The 21,569-nt window shown below is 45.0% G+C and overlaps 1 protein-coding gene across 2 annotated transcripts in view; it reads left to right on the plus strand.

The window, feature by feature from the left end:
• PACS1 (phosphofurin acidic cluster sorting protein 1) overlaps nucleotides 1–21,569 on the plus strand; it is a 155,384-nt gene that overhangs the window by 122,262 nt on the left and 11,553 nt on the right. For both annotated transcript variants that reach the window (XM_040466040.1, XM_040466041.1), the window contains exons 3-14: nucleotides 2,047–2,136; nucleotides 2,826–2,951; nucleotides 8,069–8,213; nucleotides 8,492–8,583; nucleotides 8,680–8,760; nucleotides 11,927–11,986; nucleotides 12,970–13,130; nucleotides 13,502–13,595; nucleotides 18,029–18,109; nucleotides 19,520–19,635; nucleotides 19,813–19,948; nucleotides 21,195–21,299. In XM_040466040.1, coding sequence (XP_040321974.1) covers nucleotides 2,047–2,136; nucleotides 2,826–2,951; nucleotides 8,069–8,213; nucleotides 8,492–8,583; nucleotides 8,680–8,760; nucleotides 11,927–11,986; nucleotides 12,970–13,130; nucleotides 13,502–13,595; nucleotides 18,029–18,109; nucleotides 19,520–19,635; nucleotides 19,813–19,948; nucleotides 21,195–21,299 — 1,287 coding nt within the window. The remainder of the gene's footprint in view (nucleotides 1–2,046; nucleotides 2,137–2,825; nucleotides 2,952–8,068; nucleotides 8,214–8,491; nucleotides 8,584–8,679; nucleotides 8,761–11,926; nucleotides 11,987–12,969; nucleotides 13,131–13,501; nucleotides 13,596–18,028; nucleotides 18,110–19,519; nucleotides 19,636–19,812; nucleotides 19,949–21,194; nucleotides 21,300–21,569) is intronic.

A 21,569-nucleotide genomic window follows, 5' to 3' on the forward strand; every position in this document is an offset into this window, starting at 1 on the left:
TGTGATGCTAAGTGAAATAAGCCATACAGAGAAAGACAGATACCATATGGTTTCACTCTTATGTGGATCCTGAGAAACTTAACAGGAACCCATGGGGGAGGGGAAGGAAAAAAAAAAAAAAGAAAGAGGTTAGAGTGGGAGAGAGCCAAAGCATAAGAGACTGTTGAGAACTGAGAGCAAACTGAGGGTTGATGGGGGGTGGGAGGGAGGAGAGGGTGGGTGATGGGTATTGAGGAGGGCACCTTTTGGGATGAGCACTGGGTGTTGTATGGAAACCAATTTGACAATAAATTTCATATATAAATAAATAAATAAAAAACAAAGATACCATTAATAAACTGAATAGACAAGAAAATAATTTACAATACGTATGTCTGACAGGTGACTTGTATAAATTAAAAAACTCTTACAACTCAAAAACAAGATAAAAAAACCTGGATGAAAATGTTTGACCAGGCACCTCATAGAGATTTACATGGAGATTTACAAATGATCAATAAACTAATGAAAATGTGCTTAATAGTATTAGTCATCAGGGAAATGCAAATTGTAACCACAGTGATATTCCACTGTGCGTACCCATTAGAATCCGTAAATCAAGACCTGATCGCACCAACTGCTAGTGAAGATAAGGAGCAACTGGGGCTTTTAGACACTGCTGTTGGGGTGGGAATTTTACCAACACTTTGGAAACTGGTCTGGCAGTTTCTCATAAAGTTAAGCACACATCTACCCTAAGACCCAGCAATTCCTTTCTTAGGTGTTTGCCCTAGAAAAAGTAACACATATGTCTATAAAGACTTCTAACAAGAATGGCAGCTTTGGCCATAGTAGCCAAAAACTAGAAACAACACAAATGTGAATGTTCAGCAACAGTAGAATAGAATTCTACTCGGCAATAAAAAGGAATGAACTGCTAATATATGCAACACCCTGTATGAACCTCAAAGATGATGTTTGAAGAAGCCCAACCAGAATAGCGCATACCGTATGACCCCATTTATATGGAATGTTAGAATCGGTAAAACTAACCTATGGTGAAAGAAGTCAGAACAGTGCTTGCCTCTGAGAGAGCAGTGTAGGATTGTCTGGGCAGGATCACAGAGTTTTTCTGAAGCGATAGAAATGCACATCTTTTTTCTTTTTAATTTTATTTTAGAGACAGTATGAGCCAGGGAGTGGGGAGAGAGAGAGAGAGAGAGGGAGCAAGAGAGAATCTCAAGCAGGATCCATGCTCAGCATAGAGCCCAACATGGGGCTCAGTCTCACAACCCTGGGATCATGACCTGAGCCAAAATCAGGAGTCAGACACTCAACCGACTGAGCCGCCCAGGCACCCCAGAAATGTTGCATATCTTGAGGCAGATGTGGGTTACGTACGTATATGCATTTGTCAACTCATCCTGTGTGTTCAAGATCTAGACATTTCACGGTTTTTAAATCTCAATTTTTTTTTGAAAAAGTAATTTATACAAATTTATTGGCATTCCTCAGGCCCTCCTGCTGATCTCTTTTTACACTTTAGGAATAGTTGGGCCCAACTTTAGAGCTAAAAATGCTGGGGTATCTAACCCATTCTTAGGCTGGAAGAGGTGGAGCTGAAAGGATAGGTTCCTGGGAAAACGTTAAGCGGGGACCTGAAAGGGGAGTGCCTTAGCTGTGTGCAGAAGCACAAATGAGCATCCAAGAAGAGAAAGAAAAAGCATGTGAAAAGGCAAGACAGTGCAAGTGAAGTGTCAATTTGCGAGGAAGAAGGGAGGCAGAGGTGAGCATGGTGCTGCTACCTGCCTGACTCTTCTAGGGAATGTTGGAAAAGTCACGTCCAAAAATAAACCACTTTTATGTGAAAATCTTTTATGAACATACAACATAATACATGTAAAATCATACTTCTGGTATGGTTTGATTTTAATGAGTATAATAAAAACCGATAAAATATTTGGTAAGAATGTTTGTAGAGTTTAAAAGTTATTTGCAAACTTAGTATTTCTTTTGGTCTGATTTTTGATGACACAGATTCGACCTTTTTTTGTTTGTTTGTTTCAGGGTTCAAAAAGGATTCTTCGCTCCAATGAGATCATCCTTCCAGCTAGTGGACTTGTGGAAACAGAACTCCAATTAACCTTCTCCCTTCAGGTGAGAAGCTACTGAATCTTAGGTCACTAATGTCTAGTCTAGTCCCCAGGTAGTCCTGCAGTCTGGAGATTTTTCTATCCCAGAGCAGCCACAGCCCAATGAATGAAAGTTACCCAATGAATTGAGCTTCTGTGGCTAGCCTGGAGGGCTGAAGCAGTCACTCAGCCAGCCACAGTGAGGATGCTGAGACCCGAGTTCTTTTTTTCCCCTTTCCTTGGATAAGGCTGTTGGTCCCCCACCCAATCTCGCTCAGCCCCGTTACCTCTCCTTAGTAATCTGCGGCACACACTCCAGCTGAGTGTGTCCCCTTCAGTCTCATTCTGCCCCCATGTTGTAATCTCAATTCCTTCCCTTCTCCTTATGCCTCTTTAGTATGTCTCTCTCTCTCATCACAATCCCAGGATCCCAAATTGAAGCATATGGAGAAAACATTTGATCACTTGGCAAAGAAAGAGGCAAAGTTCTGAACACGTGTGTACCACAGAGCTACAGAATGGAAATCAGGCACCAAGGAGAATCGAAGCCTCAGCGGCAACTTAATGCTGTCTCCTTCACCCCTGATTCCCCCCACGCAGCCCCCTTGTACAGACAGGAGATAGTGAAGCACAGAAAGATTGCATATCCTCCAACAGGACCAGACAAGGACCCAGGAGCTCATTAACGATGCTTGACTCTTTTGTACTTGGCAGTACCCTCATTTCCTGAAGCGAGATGCCAACAAGCTACAGATCATGTTGCAAAGGAGAAAGCGTTACAAGAACCGGACCATCTTGGGCTATAAGACCCTGGCTGTGGGACTTATCAACATGGCAGAGGTGAGGGGGCACAGTCTCCAGTCTTTAAGTCCGAGAGTTTGTGAGGCACACCAGGCCCAGCCAGTTGAGCCTGCTAGCAAATGATTTTGCCAGCCTAGTGGCTGGGTGTTTCATTTTATTTTACAAGTTAATTCTATTTTTGGAAATTCAGGATATCCCAAGTAATTGTTCTTTTTTTTTTTTTTTTTTAATTTTTTTTTTAACGTTTTTATTTATTTTTGAGACAGAGAGAGACAGAGCATGAATGGGGGAGGGGCAGAGAGAGAAGGAGACACAGAATCCAAAGCAGGCTCCAGGCTCTGAACTGTCAGCACAGAGCCCGATGCGGGGGCTCAAACTCACGGACCGTGAGATCGTGACCTAAGCTGAAGTCGGATGCTTAACCAACTGAGCCACCCAGGCGCCAGAGTAATTGTTCTTTTTATCCCAAGTAATTACTCCCTCACAAAATGTTTTTCTTTAAGTTTCAAAGAAAATTCAAACTTACAGAAAAATTGTAAGAGTAGTGTAAAGAATGCCCATATACCCTGCACTCAGATTCTTCAGTGCTAACCTATTACCGCATTTGCCTTATTTTTCTCTCTATATATAAACATTTATGCATATTATTTTCTTTTCTGAACCACTGAGAGTAAGTTGCAGACATGATACCCTACTACACCTTAATGCCGTACTATGTTAATTTCTTAAAAATAAGAATACTCTCCTGTGTAGTCAGCATCATGCCTGCCATAAAGGTCAGGACATCAACACGGATATAGGATCATCATCCAGCCCACGGCCCCCGCTCAGATTGTGCCAAGTGTCTCCATAGTATCCATTACAGGCCCAGGATTTAATCTGGGATAGTGTTCATTTAATTGTCTTGCCTTTTTAGTCTCCTTCAATTTTCAACAGTCCCTCAGATTTTCCTTGTCTTTCATTCCTTTGACTTTTTTTAAGAGTACAGGCTAGAGGCACCTGGGTGGCTCAGTCAGTTGGGTGTCCAACTTCAGCTCAGGTCATGATCTCACGGCTCGTGACTTTGAGCCTCACGTCAGGCTCTCTGCCATCAGCACAGAGCCCACTTCAGATCCTCTCTCCCTCTCAATAAATAAACTTAAGGAAGGGAAGGAAGGAAGGAAAAAAAAAAAGAGTACAGGCTAGTTACCTCGTTGAATGTTCCTCAGTTTGGGTTTGTCTGATGTTTTCTGAAGATTAGATTCAGCTTATGCATTTTTGGCAGAACTACCACAGAAGTAATGCCGTGTTCTTCTAAATGCTACACAGGCAATGCTCCACGTCAATTTGTTCCATTTCTGGTGAGGTTAGCTTTTATTGCTTGGTTAAGATGATGTCTGCCAGGATTTCCAACCTAAATTAACACTTTTTTTTGTATTTCCCAATTTAAAACAATATTTTATAGGGAGATGTTTTGAGACAGTGTAACAAACCTTTTTTCTCATCATATCTTCAACTAGTTTTAGCATCTATTAGTGATTCTTGCCTGGATCAATTATTACTTTGGTGCTTGCCAGTGAATTTCTAATCCCATCATTCCTGCTGTATATATTAATTCACTTTCTATTGTAAGGCAGAGCTTTCTCTTCTTCCCATTTATTGATCATTTCACTTATATGTATTAGTTATGGATTCCTGTTTGCTTCAGTGGGGTTCAATCTGTTACTATCTTTTTTTTTTTTTCATGCTTAAATTATCTCAGATTTGGCCAGTGGGAACCCCTCCAAGCTAGTCCCTATATCTTTTTTGATATGTGCCATCATTCTTTATACACTTCTTTACTTTCTGGTACAAAATAGCATCTTGCACTTTCCCTGACCCAGCCTTGGAATGAACTGATTCTCCAAAGAGTCCTGGTTCCTTTTGGCGGAGAATAGTATCTAAATGGGTTCCATGACTATTAAGAGTTATTTTTCCAGCTGGAGTGTCATTGCTTCTACTCCCCATGAACAGACAGAGCTAGGAAATGTATCTGCATATGTGCTTATGCTCTCATACATACATACATACACACCACACACATGTCATACCTGTTTCCCTGTCTGTCTGTCTGTCTCATCATGAGCTCACACATTCCAATCAATTCCAGCCCAACACCATTGGGCTTATGCTTGCCTTTCCCCTGTCCGTTGTTCTGATTCCCTCCTCCAGCAGGATGAAAGCAGGCTCCCATTATCTTCAGTATGTTTGCTCATTTGTGTAGTTCCCTTATGTGCCAGATAAATCCTCTTAACCCTGACAAAGGGGAAAAAAGGGGGGCCACATTTTATTTTTTTATTATTTATTTTAAACTGAAGCAATGCTTTATTGCAACGACAAAGCACCAATTCAGTAAGGCATTGACACGTGGAGATTCAAACAAATGTCTCTGAACAGAGATGTAGCAAGACTGCTTTTTCAAGTTCTTAAAAACAGGTTCTCAAATCAAAAATCAAAGTATTGGAGCAATCAAAAAAATAATACACCATCATGAAGAATATACATTTATAAATATTTATACTAGTAACAAGGCTTTTGGATCTATAACTTTTGGCAAATTCCTTCAGAAAAAAATTAGTGTAGATACCAACCATAAAGTAAAAAAGTGTTTTCTTCCGTGGAAACAAAAAGCCAATTTGAGAGTAAATCTATACAGAAAATACCATTATCCCCGGTGAAAAAAGCTGAATATGGATGGATATCTCCAAGACACAACAGATTTTCTCTTTTCAGAGGTTCCACCTGTAGGGGCCATGAAGCATGTTCGTTTCAAACATCACAGTATAGCCCAGCAAAACCTTGGGGCGCCTGGGTGGCTCCGTCGGTTGAGCATCCGACTTCAGCTCAGGTCATGATCTCGCGGTTCGTGAGTTCAAGCCCCGCATCGGGCTCTGTGCTGACAGCTCAGAGCCTGGAGCCTATTTCAGATTCTGTGTCTCCCTCTCTGTCTCTGACCCTCCCCCACTCCTGCTCTGTCTCTCTCTGTCTCTCAAAAATAAATAAATGTTAAAAATAACTTTAAAAAAAAAAAACACCTTAATAAGGTCAAGTGGAGGAGCCTCTGTAAAAAGTAGTGTCAACAATTCCATCCAAATAATACAAGCTCTAAGAAGAAGAGGAATTCAAGGGAGACAGCAGTCTCTCTTTTTCCCCTTTTCCAAGTTTTCTTGTTTTTAATCTCCCTACATCTGAAACAAAAGGTCATTCACTTCAATCCTTTTTCAAAGATTTTGGAAAAGCAGTCTGTGAAGAAAATCCCTTTAGTGGGGAGGGAGGTCCAGTCATGTCAAAGATGACTCTCTTTGACAAGCTCCACAAGGAAAACCATCCTGTCCACAAGTTATCCTTGTTCCTCCTGGTTGAATTCAGGTCAGCTGATGGATTGCCTAGTTCGCCCAAGACATTTCATTTGACTGAAATTCTTCACATCTACACATGTATGTATTCTGTTTACAAAGTTTCATCATATGAGGGGTGCCTGGGTGGCTCAGTCAGTTGAGCGTCCAACTCTTGATTTTGGCTCAGGTCAGATCTCGGGGTCGTGGGATCAAGGCCCGCATCAGTCTCCTCACTGAGCATGGAGCCTGTTTGAGATTCTTGCTCTCTCTCTCTCTCTCTCTCTCTGTCTGTCCCTCCACCCCACTCACGCTCTATCTAAAAAATAAACAAATATTTTTTTTAAGTTTTATCACATGAAACTAAATTATGTCAGTATGTTTCTTGAGGTCTAAGACCCCAGTTTGTACTATGAAGAGTTGTTCTTTAAATGCTTTGTCAGCAGAGGTTTTACATGATACTGGTAGATTTTCTTGTTTATTTTTTTTTTATTTTTTTTTTTAACGTTTATTTATTTTTGAGAGAGAGAGAGACAGAGCATTAATGGGGGAGGGTCAGAGAGAGAAGACACAGAATCTGAAACAGGCTCCAGGCTCTGAGCTGTCAGCACAGAGCCCGACGCGGGGCTTGAACTCACGGACTGCGAGATCATGACCTGAGCCAAAGTCGGACGCTCAACCGACTGAGCCACCCAGGCACCCCGATACTGGTAGATTTTGAGAGCAGGCCCCCCTTTTAAAAACTGAAGTCCTATCAGTACATCATTTCTTGTCATCAGTAGCAGGGATTTTCCATCAATTTCCTGTTCCCAGAAAGCACTAGTTTGCTCCTCAAATCCTGCTGTTTGGAAATAGTTGACGACGTGCATGACGTCGGGATCTAGTGGCCTCCTATTCTTCCATTCTCATGAAACACCCTGCATGGCTGGCATGGAGAGGTCTTCCCCCTGTGCAGAGCTCTGCGGCTGCCATGCTCCCAGCTCCTGTGTAGCTGGCCCACAGTCAGTTTTAAAACTTAGGTCTGGGGGCATCTGGGTGACTCCGTCAGTTAAACGCCCAGCCCTTGGTTTCAGCTCAGATCATGATCTCACAGTTCATGAGTTCGAGCCCCACATCAGGCTCTGTACTGATGGTATGAAGCCTGCTTGGGATTCTTTCTCTCTCTCTCTCTCTCTCTCCCTCTCTCTCTGCCCCTCCCCTGCTCACTCACTCTTTCTCTCTCTCAAAATAAATAAATAAACTTTAAAAAAAAAAAACTTATGTCTGTGCTTTAGTACATTAAATAGGAAAGTTTCTGTGACCTTAATAAATAGAATATATGAGATCGTGGCAGCCCATCTATCTTTCCTCTTCAGGTTTTGAATCAGTATGAGGGACTATGGGGAGTGAAGTATTATAGATGCCATATTTCCCCACCTGTGTTTTCTCAGGTACTATAGATCGTTTTTCCCATTGCCAGACACAGGTGATCACCATCTGCAGGCCGGCCCCAGCCTGGAGAACTAGTTCTCTGTCAAGGACTAAAACTAAAATGTAGTCCCAGAGATTAGCCATCATTTTCAGGCTCGAGCCTCGATTTTCTTTTAAGCACAAAGGCCTGACCAGTGCCTGGCACTTCTGGAGATAATTTTCAAGTAAGAGTTTGAAGGCAATGGGAGAAAAGTAGGCCTGGATTTGAAAGATAGAAAGAAAATGTATTAGCAGAATGTCATTCCCATCGGCTTGCACATCCATTTGGATTTATCAAAATGGACAACTCACCTCCCCTAGTAAGGCATTTGCATTACTGCCCTGTGCTCTCAGGTGATGCAGCACCCTAATGAAGGCGCTCTGGTGCTTGGCCTGCACAGTAACGTGAAGGATGTCTCTGTGCCTGTGGCAGAAATAAAGATCTACTCTCTGTCCAGCCAGCCCATTGACCATGAAGGAATCAAATCCAAGCTGTCTGGTAAGATGTATATGGTATCTGGAGGCCCTGTGGGTCAAGAACAAGCCCATCACCTGTTCCCCATCCTGGGAAAGCTGAACTTGATGGGGCCTAAAATGTTCTTGTGAAAGAGAAGTTTAGAGATCCTTCAAAATAAAACATGGCTTACCATGGCTGTGGCCCTCGCCTCTTCCCCAGACCTATTTCTGCCTGACGAGAGCCCTGATTCCAGCCAACCAAATTCTCTTAGGCCAGATCTTCACACTTCAAGGTTGTCTTACTAAGGTGTCTCTCTCCAGATCGTTCTCCTGATATTGACAATTATTCTGAGGAAGAGGAGGAGAGTTTCTCATCAGAACAGGAAGGCAGTGATGATCCATTGCACGGGCAGGTAACTTTCCACAGCCCCTCACATGTAGTGTCTCGAGAAATAGTTCCAGACCCTCCTGGGGTTTCCTAACTTCATTCCATGCCTTTCCCCACTTAGGACCTGTTTTATGAAGATGAGGATCTACGGAAAGTAAAGAAGACCCGGAGGAAACTAACCTCAACCTCTGCCATCACAAGGGTGAGCCTCGAAGGTCTGGGGAATGTTTACCTGAGATTTTCCATTTGGAGGTAGGATGAGAGTGGTATATTGAAGCCTCCTGGAGTCTTTTTAAAAATCTGCACATGGCCATTCCCTGAAGGTTCTGGTATACCCCTCTATCTCCTCCTCCTCCTCCCCCACCCCACCCCCACCATTACCTAATTAAAAGTCACTGTTGTAGAGAAGCAGTGTTACTTATGGGAGTGTGTTATATTTTTCAGGTTATGTCAGGATAGAAAATAGGTTGAGAAACCCTGTTTTAGACTTTAGAGCAGAAAATGCTTTATCGAGAAGCAGAACACCTCAAACACCCCATGTTCCCTCTCAAGGAGGTTACTTCAAATTACGTCCTGCCTACCACATAGACAGACCCAGTCTTCTCTAGGGGTGTCAAATTTTTAATCATTTTAACCCAGAAATAATAAGCTAGTGCTTAGAACTGTAAGCAATTGGTAAGGTCTAATTCCATTGGATATAGTTGGAGAGATACAGACATATAGATATAGATACAGATATTCTCTCTCTCTCTCTCTCTGTCTCTCTCTCTTTCTCTCTCTCACACACACACACACACACACACACACACACACACATACACACACACACACACACACACTGGATATATATACATTGGATATATTTGGATCCTTAATGGATCCATAACCTTAGAGGCCAAATGCCTTTGAATTGTGTCTCCTACATAAGATTCCTCAAGAGTCACTATTTTGGTGAAATTAAGAGTCCTGGACTGAGACACTTAATACCTGGATTTCTAGGTTAACCTTGGTGGTTGTTTTTTTTTTAATTTAATTTAATTTCCAGTATAGTTAACATACTGTTATATTAGTTTCAGGTGTACAGCATGGTAATTCAACAATTCTCTAAATTACAGAGTTCATCATGATAAGTGTACTCTTAATCCCCTTCACCTATTTCAGCCATCCCCCACCCACCTTCCCACTGGTAACCAGCAGTTTGTTCTATAGCTATAGTTAAGAGTCTGTTTCTTGGTCTAAGTCAACTTTGACTGATTCTGGAGTTCCTGTGCTAAAGTGTGGGAGAGTCAAAGTGCTAGAAACTCAGTTTCATTTTTCCTGACACATCCTGATTCTCTAGTACAGAGCTAGCCTAGGGACCCCAAGAACAGAGATTCCTATCACCTTCAGGAATGAACTAAATGTAGGCCAGACCTTCCAGATGTGTTGTATCTAAACCTGGCATTCACCATGAAACAACACTGTCATCTCCATGCCTCCTGAGGTATCATTGGGCTTAAATGTAAATTCTCAAGACTATGGTCTTGATTTCCCCCGTTGAATAATGACTAGAGAGTGTGAGAACTGCTTCATTGTCCTCAGGTATCTAATCCTTGATTGGCACTCCAAAATGACCTGGATAAGGCATGTCCCCAGAGCCTTAGACATCTTGTATCATTGTACTCACAATGGGAAGAGACTGGAGGATCACTCTGTGTTGTACCTCCTTCTGTTAAGTTTTTCTTTTTCCTGCTCTGTAACCAAAGAGAGGTCCTACTTTCTTCCCATAGGATGCCTCCTGGAGCTTTATAAATCCCCTCTCCCTGTGGTCTCCTATGAACCAGCTTTACCCTGTTATATGACCAGAGTTCAGTGCTCCTATTAATAGCCTCTACCTCAAAGGTTGTTGTTTTTATTTTTTTTTATTTTATTTTTTTTTAGCTCCAGGAACTTTCCAGTCAGATTACCAGAGACTTAGTAACAGTTCTTTAGTTTCTGTCTCCTTTTGTACACATGCATTCTTCTTTCCCTACCAAGAATACTTTGTTCTAGACACACTAATTGACTTGTTGTTTGTTTGTTTTTTCTCTGCTGTGGATGCCCTTTCTACCTTTGGAGCCCCTGCTTTTTCTTGAAGGCCTGGCTCAGCCTTACTTGCAAGTTAGTCTCTTCCGTCCCCAGATGGCAAGTCTATCATTCAGTCAGGAAGTACTTAAGACCCCAAGCTCATCACTGTGCCTGGAGTTTGAGACATTGAGATAAGAAAGGGCTCGTCCATACCATCAAGGAGGTCACAGTGTCTAGACACAAACAACATCTAAACAAGTGGCTGCGACATAGTAGAGTAGGGGCTAGAAGATAGAGTTTGGTGTAAGGGACAGCGATGGCACTAAGGGGAAAGTGACCGACTCTGAGCAGAAGTGCCAAGAGAGCTTCACAGACCGGATGCAGAGAGATGGGTTTCTAAGGATAAACAGAGATTCGCCAAGTGGATTGGGGGAGAATGTGTAGTCAGGGCAGGAGGTACCGTGTGTAAAGGCCCAGAGGGGTACAGCAGCATGCCATTCCTTACAGAACTATAAGCAGTTTCCACTTGAATGCTGGTGTGGGGTGTTGGTTGGTGATGTGAGGCTAGAGACCGGCAGAGCAGCCTTCAGACACACATGGGCCCGATGCTGCAGCTCGTTCCCTGGGCACTGGGGACCAGTGAAGACCTCTAATTTGGGGAGAGTAACATTAGATTTGCATTTGTGATAATCACTATGGACTCTGGAGAGAACAAGACTGGAAACTGGCCGGGAGCGTGAGGGTTGGGGGAGTGTCGGTCAAAGGCCATTGCGGTGATCCCACAGAGTTGTGGGGACAAAAAGGCCTGGAGGAAAGCAGTGGTGTTACAGACGAAAAAGAGCATAGGAGTTAGTGAACACTCAGCTGTGAGGAGAAAGGGGAGGGGAGAGACTCGAGGTTCAGACTACAATCAGTGAGGGATAATGGTACCCTGGATAGGAACACAGGGAGAAGGTGATGAATTCTTGGAAATGCTGGGTTTGAGGTGCCTGTATATGCAGGTGGAAATCACCAAGCAGCACCATGGATCTGAAGGACTGGAGAAATGGATGAGCTGGAGATGTGTGGGTGGTGGAGGGCCCTAGGGAGAGATGAGCCCTCCTTCCATCTATGCCCACAGCCCTGGGAACTGCCCCAGCATTAAATGCTCATGCCTGCTTCCCTGGTGGGTTTTATGTGCCAGGGGGGAGAAACTGTCTTCCCGTCTTCGTGTCCTCCCACAGCTCTTTACAAAAGCGGGCTCTGGATCACTCTGTTGACTTCACTTGATCAGTCCACAAATGGGTATTGTTTGAGAATTATTGTGCAATTTGTCCCTACAGCAACCTAACATCAAACAGAAGTTTGTGGCCCTCCTGAAGCGGTTTAAAGTTTCAGATGAGGTACGACCCCTTACTCCCGAGGTTGATGGTGAGTAGAAGAATCCCCTGAGTTTCAACGTCGTTCCTGGGGTGTGCTCTTTCCTGCCACTAGGAGTCAGGATTGCAGGACCCCCAAGTGAGAACATAGCTAAAGAAGGGCTTTAAGCTACTTGAAAAGAGAAAGGAAAGCTTTCCATGTAGCACCCAAAGTTTCACGGTACCTGGAAGCAAGGGTAGCATGGTTATACTCAACTGTTGTTTAATACCACGCCTCTGCTATGGGGTGCCAGTAACAAATCTAGTTGTTGTTGTTGAATTTTCCCTCCTATTGGACGGGGAACATTGTGAGCAACAGCCTGTGAGGTAGGGGCGTCCTCGGTGGTCAGCTCTAGTTTGTGGGATTGAGCCCCACGTTGGGCTCTGCACTGTCAGTGTAGGAGCCTGCTCGGGATTCTCTATCTGCCCCTCCCCCACTTATGCTTGCACTCTCTCTCTCAAAATAAATAAATAAACTTAAAATAAAAACTAGAGATGCCGTGTCCTCCCTGGGCTCTGACCGGCCTGGTGCCAGTTTTCACAGGCTTCTCTTCTGAATGGACTGGAAAGAGATGGGGAAGAAAATTGTCTTGAGGTGTCTTTGTCCTTCTGTGGGCTCCTGGAAAATAAAACTGGCCTGCAGAGTCACAGTCCTCTGGGTTTTCTTGTGCCCATGCTTTGGCAGAAGTACATTAGCACTTGTATTTTTCTTCTCATGCCAGGCCCATAATGTGGAGGGGTAGGGAGGCACTGAAAGGGAAAGGTGGCCTCACCACATCCCTGCTCTCAGGATTAGATCACAGAAAGGACACTAAGTTTACCCCGATGCATGCGAAGCTGTGGCATTGCCCCTTAAGGACGACTAGTTAAGGAGGCCAGTTGGTACCTGTCCAGGAGGAAAGAGTTATGCATCTACCATAGTTGTTAATAGAGGTAACCCCAAACTCAAAGCTTTTTGTCCCCCACAGGTAGGCTTCGGGCTGGAACACGTATCCCGAGAGCAGATACGAGAGGTGGAAGAGGACTTGGATGAACTGTATGATAGTCTGGAGATGTACAATCCCAGCGACAGTGGCCCTGAAATGGAAGAGACGGAGAGCATCCTTAGCACTCCAAAGCCCAAGCTCAAGTGAGGCCCAAACCTCTTCTATCAAATTGTCTCCCTGCGTATCTCCTTCCTAAGCCAGCACAGTCTCCTAGGCCCCCTCCCTCACTTCCCCTCCATTACCAGGGAGTTTGGCTCCTCACCCTGTTGAACTTCCAGCTGTCTGGATAAGGATCACTGTTTTTGCCTCTAGCTGGCAAAAGTCCTGATAGGACTTTCCTGAAGTCCTTTGGTCCAGGCCCTCCTTGTCCACTCTGCTGTGTCCTTCCTCAGCGGGCATCCTTCAAGCCCGGGTTGTTGATCTTTCTTGAACACCGCATCGCTACCCAACCTTCCACAGGCTGCTGCTCCGGGCCCCGGTGGCCACTGACCCTGGCTGTGCTTCTTTGCCGCAGGCCTTTCTTTGAGGGGATGTCGCAGTCCAGCTCACAGACGGAGATTGGCAGCCTCAACAGCAAGGGTAGCCTCAGCAAAGACACCACCAGCCCTGTGAGCAAGACCAACGGATATGGGGGTTGGGGAGAGGGACCAGGGGAGTGTTGGGGCTTAACACTCTGAGCACTCTGCTCTTGGCTCGTTTTGTGACCTTAGAAGAGCAGTCTTATCTTGTGTCGACCTTGGGTGTCCTCATCAGAGTCCTAGCTGGGAGCTTGGTTCTTTGTGGGCATTGCTGTGGCTGTTTGGGTGTTCTTTTTTGGTCAGTTCCTACCACGACTTGGAGCCTTCCTTCCCAGAACACACAGCGCCTCAGATTTCTCTCTCGACATCTGTAACATGGTAGCTGGGAGTGTGGCATCCTGCCAATGTTAAGCAGTTCTGCTTTCCAGCAGGTAAAGAACGTAAAGAGGCAGGAAGCCCACTTACATAGGCTTTATTCCTAGAGGGGGGCAGTGCCCTCAAAGAATTAGGAATTTAGCAGGTAGATTTCCATTTTGCCTGATGACCGAAAGGAAAAAGTTTCTGTCTGCTGTAGCACCACGGGAGGCCAGCATCACCCTGGACCATGCTCTGTTCCTACTTGGGAAGGCTCCCCTAGCAGTGGATCAGGGGTTGGAGCCTGGGTTGATGCTGTATCTACCTCAGGCCCTACGAAGCTGTTCTCATTTACAGCTAAAGGGAAGATGTTGTGCATGATTTTAGTGTCGTTTACGGTGTGCTGTTGCAAGCCCAGTGTCTTTTCTTTAGATCTAAGAAACTGAGTCCTTTAAGTTCTGTTCGCTCCACTTCAACAGAGGGCATACAAAACTCACCTTGTGAATAGGTATTAATTGTGAAGAAATGATATGTGAGGTACTCCATCCCCTGAAAAGTACTGTGTCTGTGGAAGGGCTGCCATCCGTCCCAGGTGTCTGCAGACCCTGTGGCAGCTCATGGGTCAGCTCTTGGGCTGCCTTACTGCTTGCTGCCACCAGGTGGGGCTGTCTCCCACCTCATCCCTCTTCCCAGTGAAGGCACAGCCGGCACTGTCTGGCCCTAGAACGGTGGCAGCAGGTGGCATTACTGAAGAAATGTGGGGTGGAAAACTGCAGCCCACAAGGAGAATCCCTCCACAGAGAAGCCTCTGGCATGCCATTTGAAGACCTTGCACTCTGATCTGGAGAGCTGAGGAGGCCTCACCTTACTATTTCTGTGGCTTGCAGCTGCTCTCTCTCATGGGCTTTCTAAACGGCCCTCCTGAATGGTCAGTGTCCACATGGACAGATCATTGGCCACTACAGCCAGATTCCATCTCAAATATAAATACAAGGGATGACCCTTCTAGAGAGAAAACCGGCACCTGGCCAAAGGAGAACTGTTTCATAGTGTCCTAGGAATGCGGAACAAGGAATACTGTAACAAAATGCAATTATTAACTGAGATAATGCCCCCAAAAACTAAGCATAACACCTAACATATAATGAATTCTCAATAAATGGTAGGGATTGTTGTTATCACATCAATACATTATTTTATACTAATGAAGGTGTTTCTTGGTTGATAGAACTTGTCTGTAAGTTCTACTTCAGTCCCAGTTGTATGGCTAACACAGTTTAGAGAGAAGAACCACTGATCCTCTGAGCCTCAGGTGCCTTAAAGTTAGCATAGCAGCCCAGTTAGCTCAAAAGTCAACTGAGATCAGTCTTTACGATATGATGGCCTAAGGGCCCTTATCTAAGCAGAACTTTTCTCTGGGCGGGGGGGGACTGAAGTTGAGAGCATGTGTTCTGGAGTCAGACCTCTGAGTTTGAATCTTGACTCCATCATTCCACTGACTGTGTGATCTGGGGCAGTTGCCAGGCCTTGGTTTCCTCGTCTACAGAGTACCTGCAAAAGGCACATACCTTGTGGGGCAGTGTGAAGATACCATGGGAGAATGCAGGTAAATCCTGTGGCATGTGCTCGCTGGATAGATGTGTTGGCCTACCACATGGGAAATATGCAGTAAAAGCAGTAAACGGAGGCTGCTGTTGCTGTTCTTGTTATAGTCTCAGAACCATTTCGGTTCTGGTCTCCTGAAATTGTTAGAATGTCGATGTCTTTTTAGTGAGTCCTTCAAACTCTGGCTCTGTTGGCCAGATTTCAAACTTGCTTTGCTGATTCTCTGTGATATTTCTGTTTTGAAGAGCTCCATATGTCTTGATGTGGATGTAGAGCTCTGGGATCCTTTAGTATGAAAGGCACTTGGGGAAACACATAGCAAGGCCATGCTTTTACAGGGAAGCTCCAAATATAGTAGGAAAAAAAATACTGAGATTACGCATATATAGGCAGGTATGCACATGCTGCCCAACTTTTATCCTCTCTTTCTGATTTCCTAGCATTGTTATTTGTTTTTCTTAATATTCTTTTTTGTTCCCCAGTTTCAGAGGATTCAGTGTATCACTAAAACCAGAAGGAATTTCTGCTGATACAAATTATTACAGTTGTTAGCTTTCCCAGGACTTGAGTACGCAGTAGCAGCAGAATTTGGTTTTCCAGGCTAATAACAATAGACCCTGACAGTGCTTCAGTCAGGGAGGTCGAGAGATACAGCCTTTCAGCCGAGACTTCCTGCTGCTAAAAGATGCTATTTCCATTGCACTGTAAATAACGGTGTTAGAGACTAGTACTTCATACAAATGAGAGCCTAAATACTACCCCACTCTGCCCCCCTCACAGGAGCATGTACCCTCCCTGTAGCACCAGCATTGCCCCATGGGCACAGTACTTTGGACTGGTAGCATCTGCCTCCAGTGCTACCCAATTAGACACAGCTGCTGCACGGCTGTGTTCCAGGGTTCTGGGGTGAGAAAAGCCCTTCATATTTATAGGACCAAAAACAGAAATTTGGAGAATTGGGAGTTTGCTCCTAGTGGGACTGCTTGGAACATCTAGAAGAGTCCGTGAATAGCCAGCAGGTTCCCTTTAACCCCAGGCCAAGTGAAGGTTGTTGCAGCTTCACCATGGAAACAATTCTGTACTTGTCCCAGGGCTTGACATGCTACTTTAAAACCCTTCAGCAGAATGGTGTTATTGCCCCAGTTCATTCTCTTTAAATGTGTTTAATTCATTTGTGATACTGAAATCCAAAACTGAGTGAAATCATCTTTAGTCTTAAATCTAACCAGGACTTTCCCATGATTCTGGACTCTGTTAACATTGGTTCTTCATATAGACAATGTAATGAACTAGCTTGCAATCTGAGGCAAACTGTTATGTTTGGTTCTGAGCCAAACCATCTCAAGATTCGGGGTCACAAGGTCTAGTTAAAGTATGTTGGTTAGTCTTGCAGATAGTTTAGAGCAGTGCCTCCCAACCAGGGGTGGTTTTTGCCTCCTTCTCAAGGAACATTTGGTGCTCGCAACGACCAGAGACAGTTTTGATTGTCACAACTTGAGGGGTTGGGGGTGCTGCTGCTGGCACTTAGTGGGTAGAGGCCAGGGATGCTGTTTAACATCCTGCTATGCACAGGACACATCCCCCACAACAGAGAAGGATCTGGCCAAAATGTCAGCAGGGCTGAGGTAGAGAAACCATATGGTGTAGATAGAATATGACACAGGGCCTACATTTGCTATAGTTGTTCATTAGTTTTCCAAGTACCCCCTTGAATTTATAAGCCCAGTGTTTCTCAGTACTATTTAATTTACTCAGAGGAAGGAATTTGAGTGATTGGGAGAAGGTAGGATATCTTTGATCCTTCCTAACTCTCTGTTTCCAAAAACATTCACTAAGGCCAGTACCTTCCCTACATCTAAGACCCACAACAAGGCTCAAACTCTTGTGACTTTTACGTAGACATCTGCACAGCCAGAAACAATGTTAGCAAATACGAAAAATATAGTTCTATGTGTCAGTTATTTACAAAGTAAATTTTTAATGTTTATGAAAAACGCTAATAAGAGTTGGGGACAGAGGGAGAATTAATTCACACCTAAATGGCGTAGCATTGGGTGTGTTTTGCTTAGTATATTCATTTATCTTGAGGGGTCTGTAGATGTTTCTACCAAGCAAAATAAATTTGGCTACCATGGATGTCTTTAGTCTCAAAGTCAAAGACCTGAACTGTAAGATGTTCCTTCCCAGCAACTTCTGAGAAGCAGAAGAGGCCCCGGATGTCCTCCGAGGGCATTTACTGTCCCCAGAGTTAGAGGCCTTGCGGGGCCCATACAAAGTCATCTAAACGCTGATCTTCTCTTCCCTGTGACATCTTGTGAGAGTCCGAGAGATGAGAGTTGCTGGGCTCTGAGTTCCACTGTGCTACTGATTTGATGATGACAGACTAGCTGATCCTTCTGACACTTAGTTTTCACCAAACACACTTCTTAGAAGATGGAAATTCCAAAGATTTTGATGAGATATTCAAATTAAGTGGAAGCATTTTAAGCTTCTGAGGGACCAAGAGAACCAGTTAGAATGGTAGTTATTTGGATGGTGATGACTAATTATTCTAATTTTTGCAGATGGAATTGGCTGCTCTAGAAAAAGTCAAATCTGCTTGGATTAAAAATCAAGATGACAGCTTGACTGAAACAGACACTCTGGTATGTGCAGCTCAGTCTCCTGTGTAACTTAGTTTTTGTGCCTTTAGAAATAAAGCCAAAAGACCTTCAAGACCTCCCTGGGAATTTTGCCTACATCTGTGGACTTGTGAATGTTCTGTGTTCTCTTTCTCCTGGAATCCTTACCCATGGAATATAACCTACCCTGGAGACCAGGTCATTCCCCAAATTAGCAAACCAGAAATGTCCCCATTCTGCTCTTTTATTAGATCTGATTAAATGCTAATTTGGATAATTTATCACTATCTGTCATCCTTATTTACTTCTGCGAGATGACAACCAGTATCTTCCCCTGAAAAACCATCCCTTCCTCCAGAGTTGCTTTTAGTGTGAGCAGGCAGCCTACACGTTAAATCTCCAAGTGATTATTGGTCAAGTCCTTCCCCTAAGAGACTGGAGCTGCCCAGGAGGGCGAGCCAAGCCCTAGAGAAATGGAATGTATCGCTTGGAGTGCCCAATTTATACACTGGCTCCACACATACTTACTGGGTAACTACATGTGCTAAGCACTAAAGATGTGAAGGTGAGAACACCAAGGCCTCTGCCATCAAGACACCACCCTCCAGGAGGAGAGCCAAGCTATGCACACCTGAGGTTCTGTGGAGGCTCAGGGAAGGACAAGTGATTCTGACTGGAGGGGGACATCTGAGCTGGGCCTCTCAGAATAGACTGAAGTTCTTCCAGTGGGACCGGAGGCTGGACACAGTGGGTGGGAGGGAGCAGAGAACTTTACCAGGTATCACTCGGGGGTGTACTATGCATTAGCCTCACAGTGAGACCTGGTAGTTGATGGAGTCCAGGGAAGAATTATCTTAGGCTTCTGTTTCCTATAGTAAATAATGCTACATCAAAGATCCGGTGAATAACCAAACATTAGACTTGATGCAAGGTTAATTTAAAGCTTACTATACACTTGCACTTTATAGTTCACCAATAATCTGAAAACCCAGCTTCCACTCTTGCCCGACTGTGGTCTATACTGCAGTGGTCATTTCAAAATGAAATTCCAAGAAACAGAGAGGGGAGGGGGAGAGGGAGGGAGGAAAGGAGGAAGGGAAGGAAGGAAAGAAAAAGAAATTCTAATCATGTCATGTCACGATTAAAATTCTCCTCCCCACCTAAAGAAGCCAGATCATCAGCCCAGGTTTGTGTGTTGACAAATAATAGTTCATAAATGCAGAGGACAGATCGAGTAGCAAGAGACAGTACCCAGCAGAGTGGGCACACTGCATTAAATTAAACAGTAAACTTCCTCATTGGAGAGATAGGTGCAGAACCATGTGCTTCTAGGAAAAGAGAGTGAGAGACTGACCCTCGTTGTGAGACTCTCCAGGCTCCTGGGTGGTCACTGAGGGGGAAGTAACCCTCGCTGTTTCCTTTCCTCCCTGGCAGGAAATTACTGACCAGGACATGTTTGGAGATATGAGCACAAGTCTGGTTGTGCCAGAGAAGGTCAAAACTCCCATGAAGTCCAGCAAAACAGATCTCCAAGGTTCTGCTTCTCCCAGGTACTCGAGATTGGAAGAAAATCCTATAACAGGGAGGGTAGAATTAAGGAAACCAAGCAGATGGTGTGAGGCTTGTGACCATAGTTAGCATAGGCTCATGGGCGGGGGAAGAGTGGCTGATAATGGCTTTGGGGTCACGGGGGCTATTTAACTACCTCCTTTCCACATCTCTGGCAGCAAAGTGGATGGGGTACACACGCCCCGGCAGAAGCGGAGCACACCCCTGAAGGAGCGGCAGCTCTCCAAGCCCCTGAGTGAGAGAACCAACAGCTCCGACAGTGAGAGGTCCCCCGACTTGGGCCACAGCACGCAGGTACCCCCTCCCTCTCAAGGCCAGGGCCCTCTGAGCATCCCTAGACCTTGGCTTCTGTTCTGTCATCCTCCTTGGGCGGTTAGGTAGAGAGAAAAGAGGGAATACTGTGGAATGTTCTGAATAAAAGTCTTGAAGACAGATCTAAATCCGAGAAGTCTAACATATGTGTCACTTACTACTAGTGCGGAATTGGCTTCGGTGCTGATCTGCAGGGAGCGGAGGAGGGAGCAGGAAATGCCAGCATTGTCACAGCCTGCCATCACCCCCAAGTGGCAGTTCCACACCTGATTTGTTCTGCCTCCATCAGACCTCAGTCTAGACATTGTGTGGTGAATCAGTTATTCTAGAGGACAGCAACCGTCAGTATCTCATTGGACATCACCCACCTGGACTCAGATACCCTTCGTACTACTATGGGCCGGTTAATGTGATTTCAAGCTGGCAAATCAACAATATTAAAATATTTTGATTAAAAGACCCAAGAGTAGGCTGGAATAGAAGCAGAAGAAACCAGACCTCAGGAATTATTTTCTCTTTCTGAAGGCCAGTGGTATCGGGGCTTGGGGAAGGAACCTTTCTAAACTGGCACCTCACGCAACTACACTTCCTCCAGAGCTAACAGCAAGCCTGTTCGCTTACCTGATAAATAGCACCAAGAGAAAAGTTTGTGTCAACGTGGCTTCCTGAGTTTGCCGCTATTGCATAGCTGAAAATGAACTGGAGACCAGAATAGCCTGTGCCTGGGGCGAGGTGTCAGGTGTCGTCCTCCTTGCTAATCACTGTTCCTGAAGTACCTTTTGTTCCCTGTGACAGTGGGGCTCCCCACACAGTACCCACTGCCGCTCTCCTTGGTTCTCTCCCCATTGCCCTCAATTTCGTTTCTGTGAGCACCTGGTAACTGTTACCGCCCTCCTCCTCTCCTGGTACTTCGGCTGCATCATTACCCTTCAGGGCATGCTGATCGTGTTTCTAGCTTAGTCTGCCCTCCCCCTCCTCCGTCGGGACTACTGCTGGGGCTTTGTTCCTGGTGTCTGAGTGTGTTCTCTGAGGACTCTCTGCTTCCTCTTTATCCTTGTCCTTTCCATTTTGCTCTGGCCAGTGGGATACTGGGTCTCCTCCAGAAATTCCCAGCGTCTCCCTGTATTCTCCCTGAATACCCCTGCCCCAGAGATTCTCTACCCCAGTGCACCCTCCTCTCCCCTCACGCTCCCTGGGGACTACCTGACAGGCACATTTGTCCCTGCAGATTCCAAGAAAGGTTGTATATGACCAACTGAATCAGATCCTGGTATCAGATGCAGCTCTCCCAGAAAATGTCATCCTTGTCAACACTGCGGACTGGCAGGGCCAGGTAAAGCACTAAAGATGACAGGGCTGGGGAGGAGAGGTTCTGGGGAGCAAGAGGCAGGACGTGGAGAAACAGGAAAATGATCCCCATGTCTCAGGCCCCTCTTCCCTGAACTCAGCGTGTAGTTCTAGGCTCCTGTCCCAGTTCTGTCATTTTCCGGCCTGTGGGACCTCACGTCACTAACTTTTTGTACCTCAGCTTCCTCATCTGTAGAAAAGTGATAGTATTACTGGTCCTGCCTTCCTTCCACGGTGGTCGTGTGTGGTTTTTCTG

The sequence above is a fragment of the Herpailurus yagouaroundi genome, unplaced genomic scaffold (assembly GCF_014898765.1).
Source record: "Herpailurus yagouaroundi ecotype Mexico unplaced genomic scaffold, PumYag 569, whole genome shotgun sequence".
Taxonomy (NCBI): Eukaryota; Metazoa; Chordata; class Mammalia; order Carnivora; family Felidae; genus Herpailurus; species Herpailurus yagouaroundi.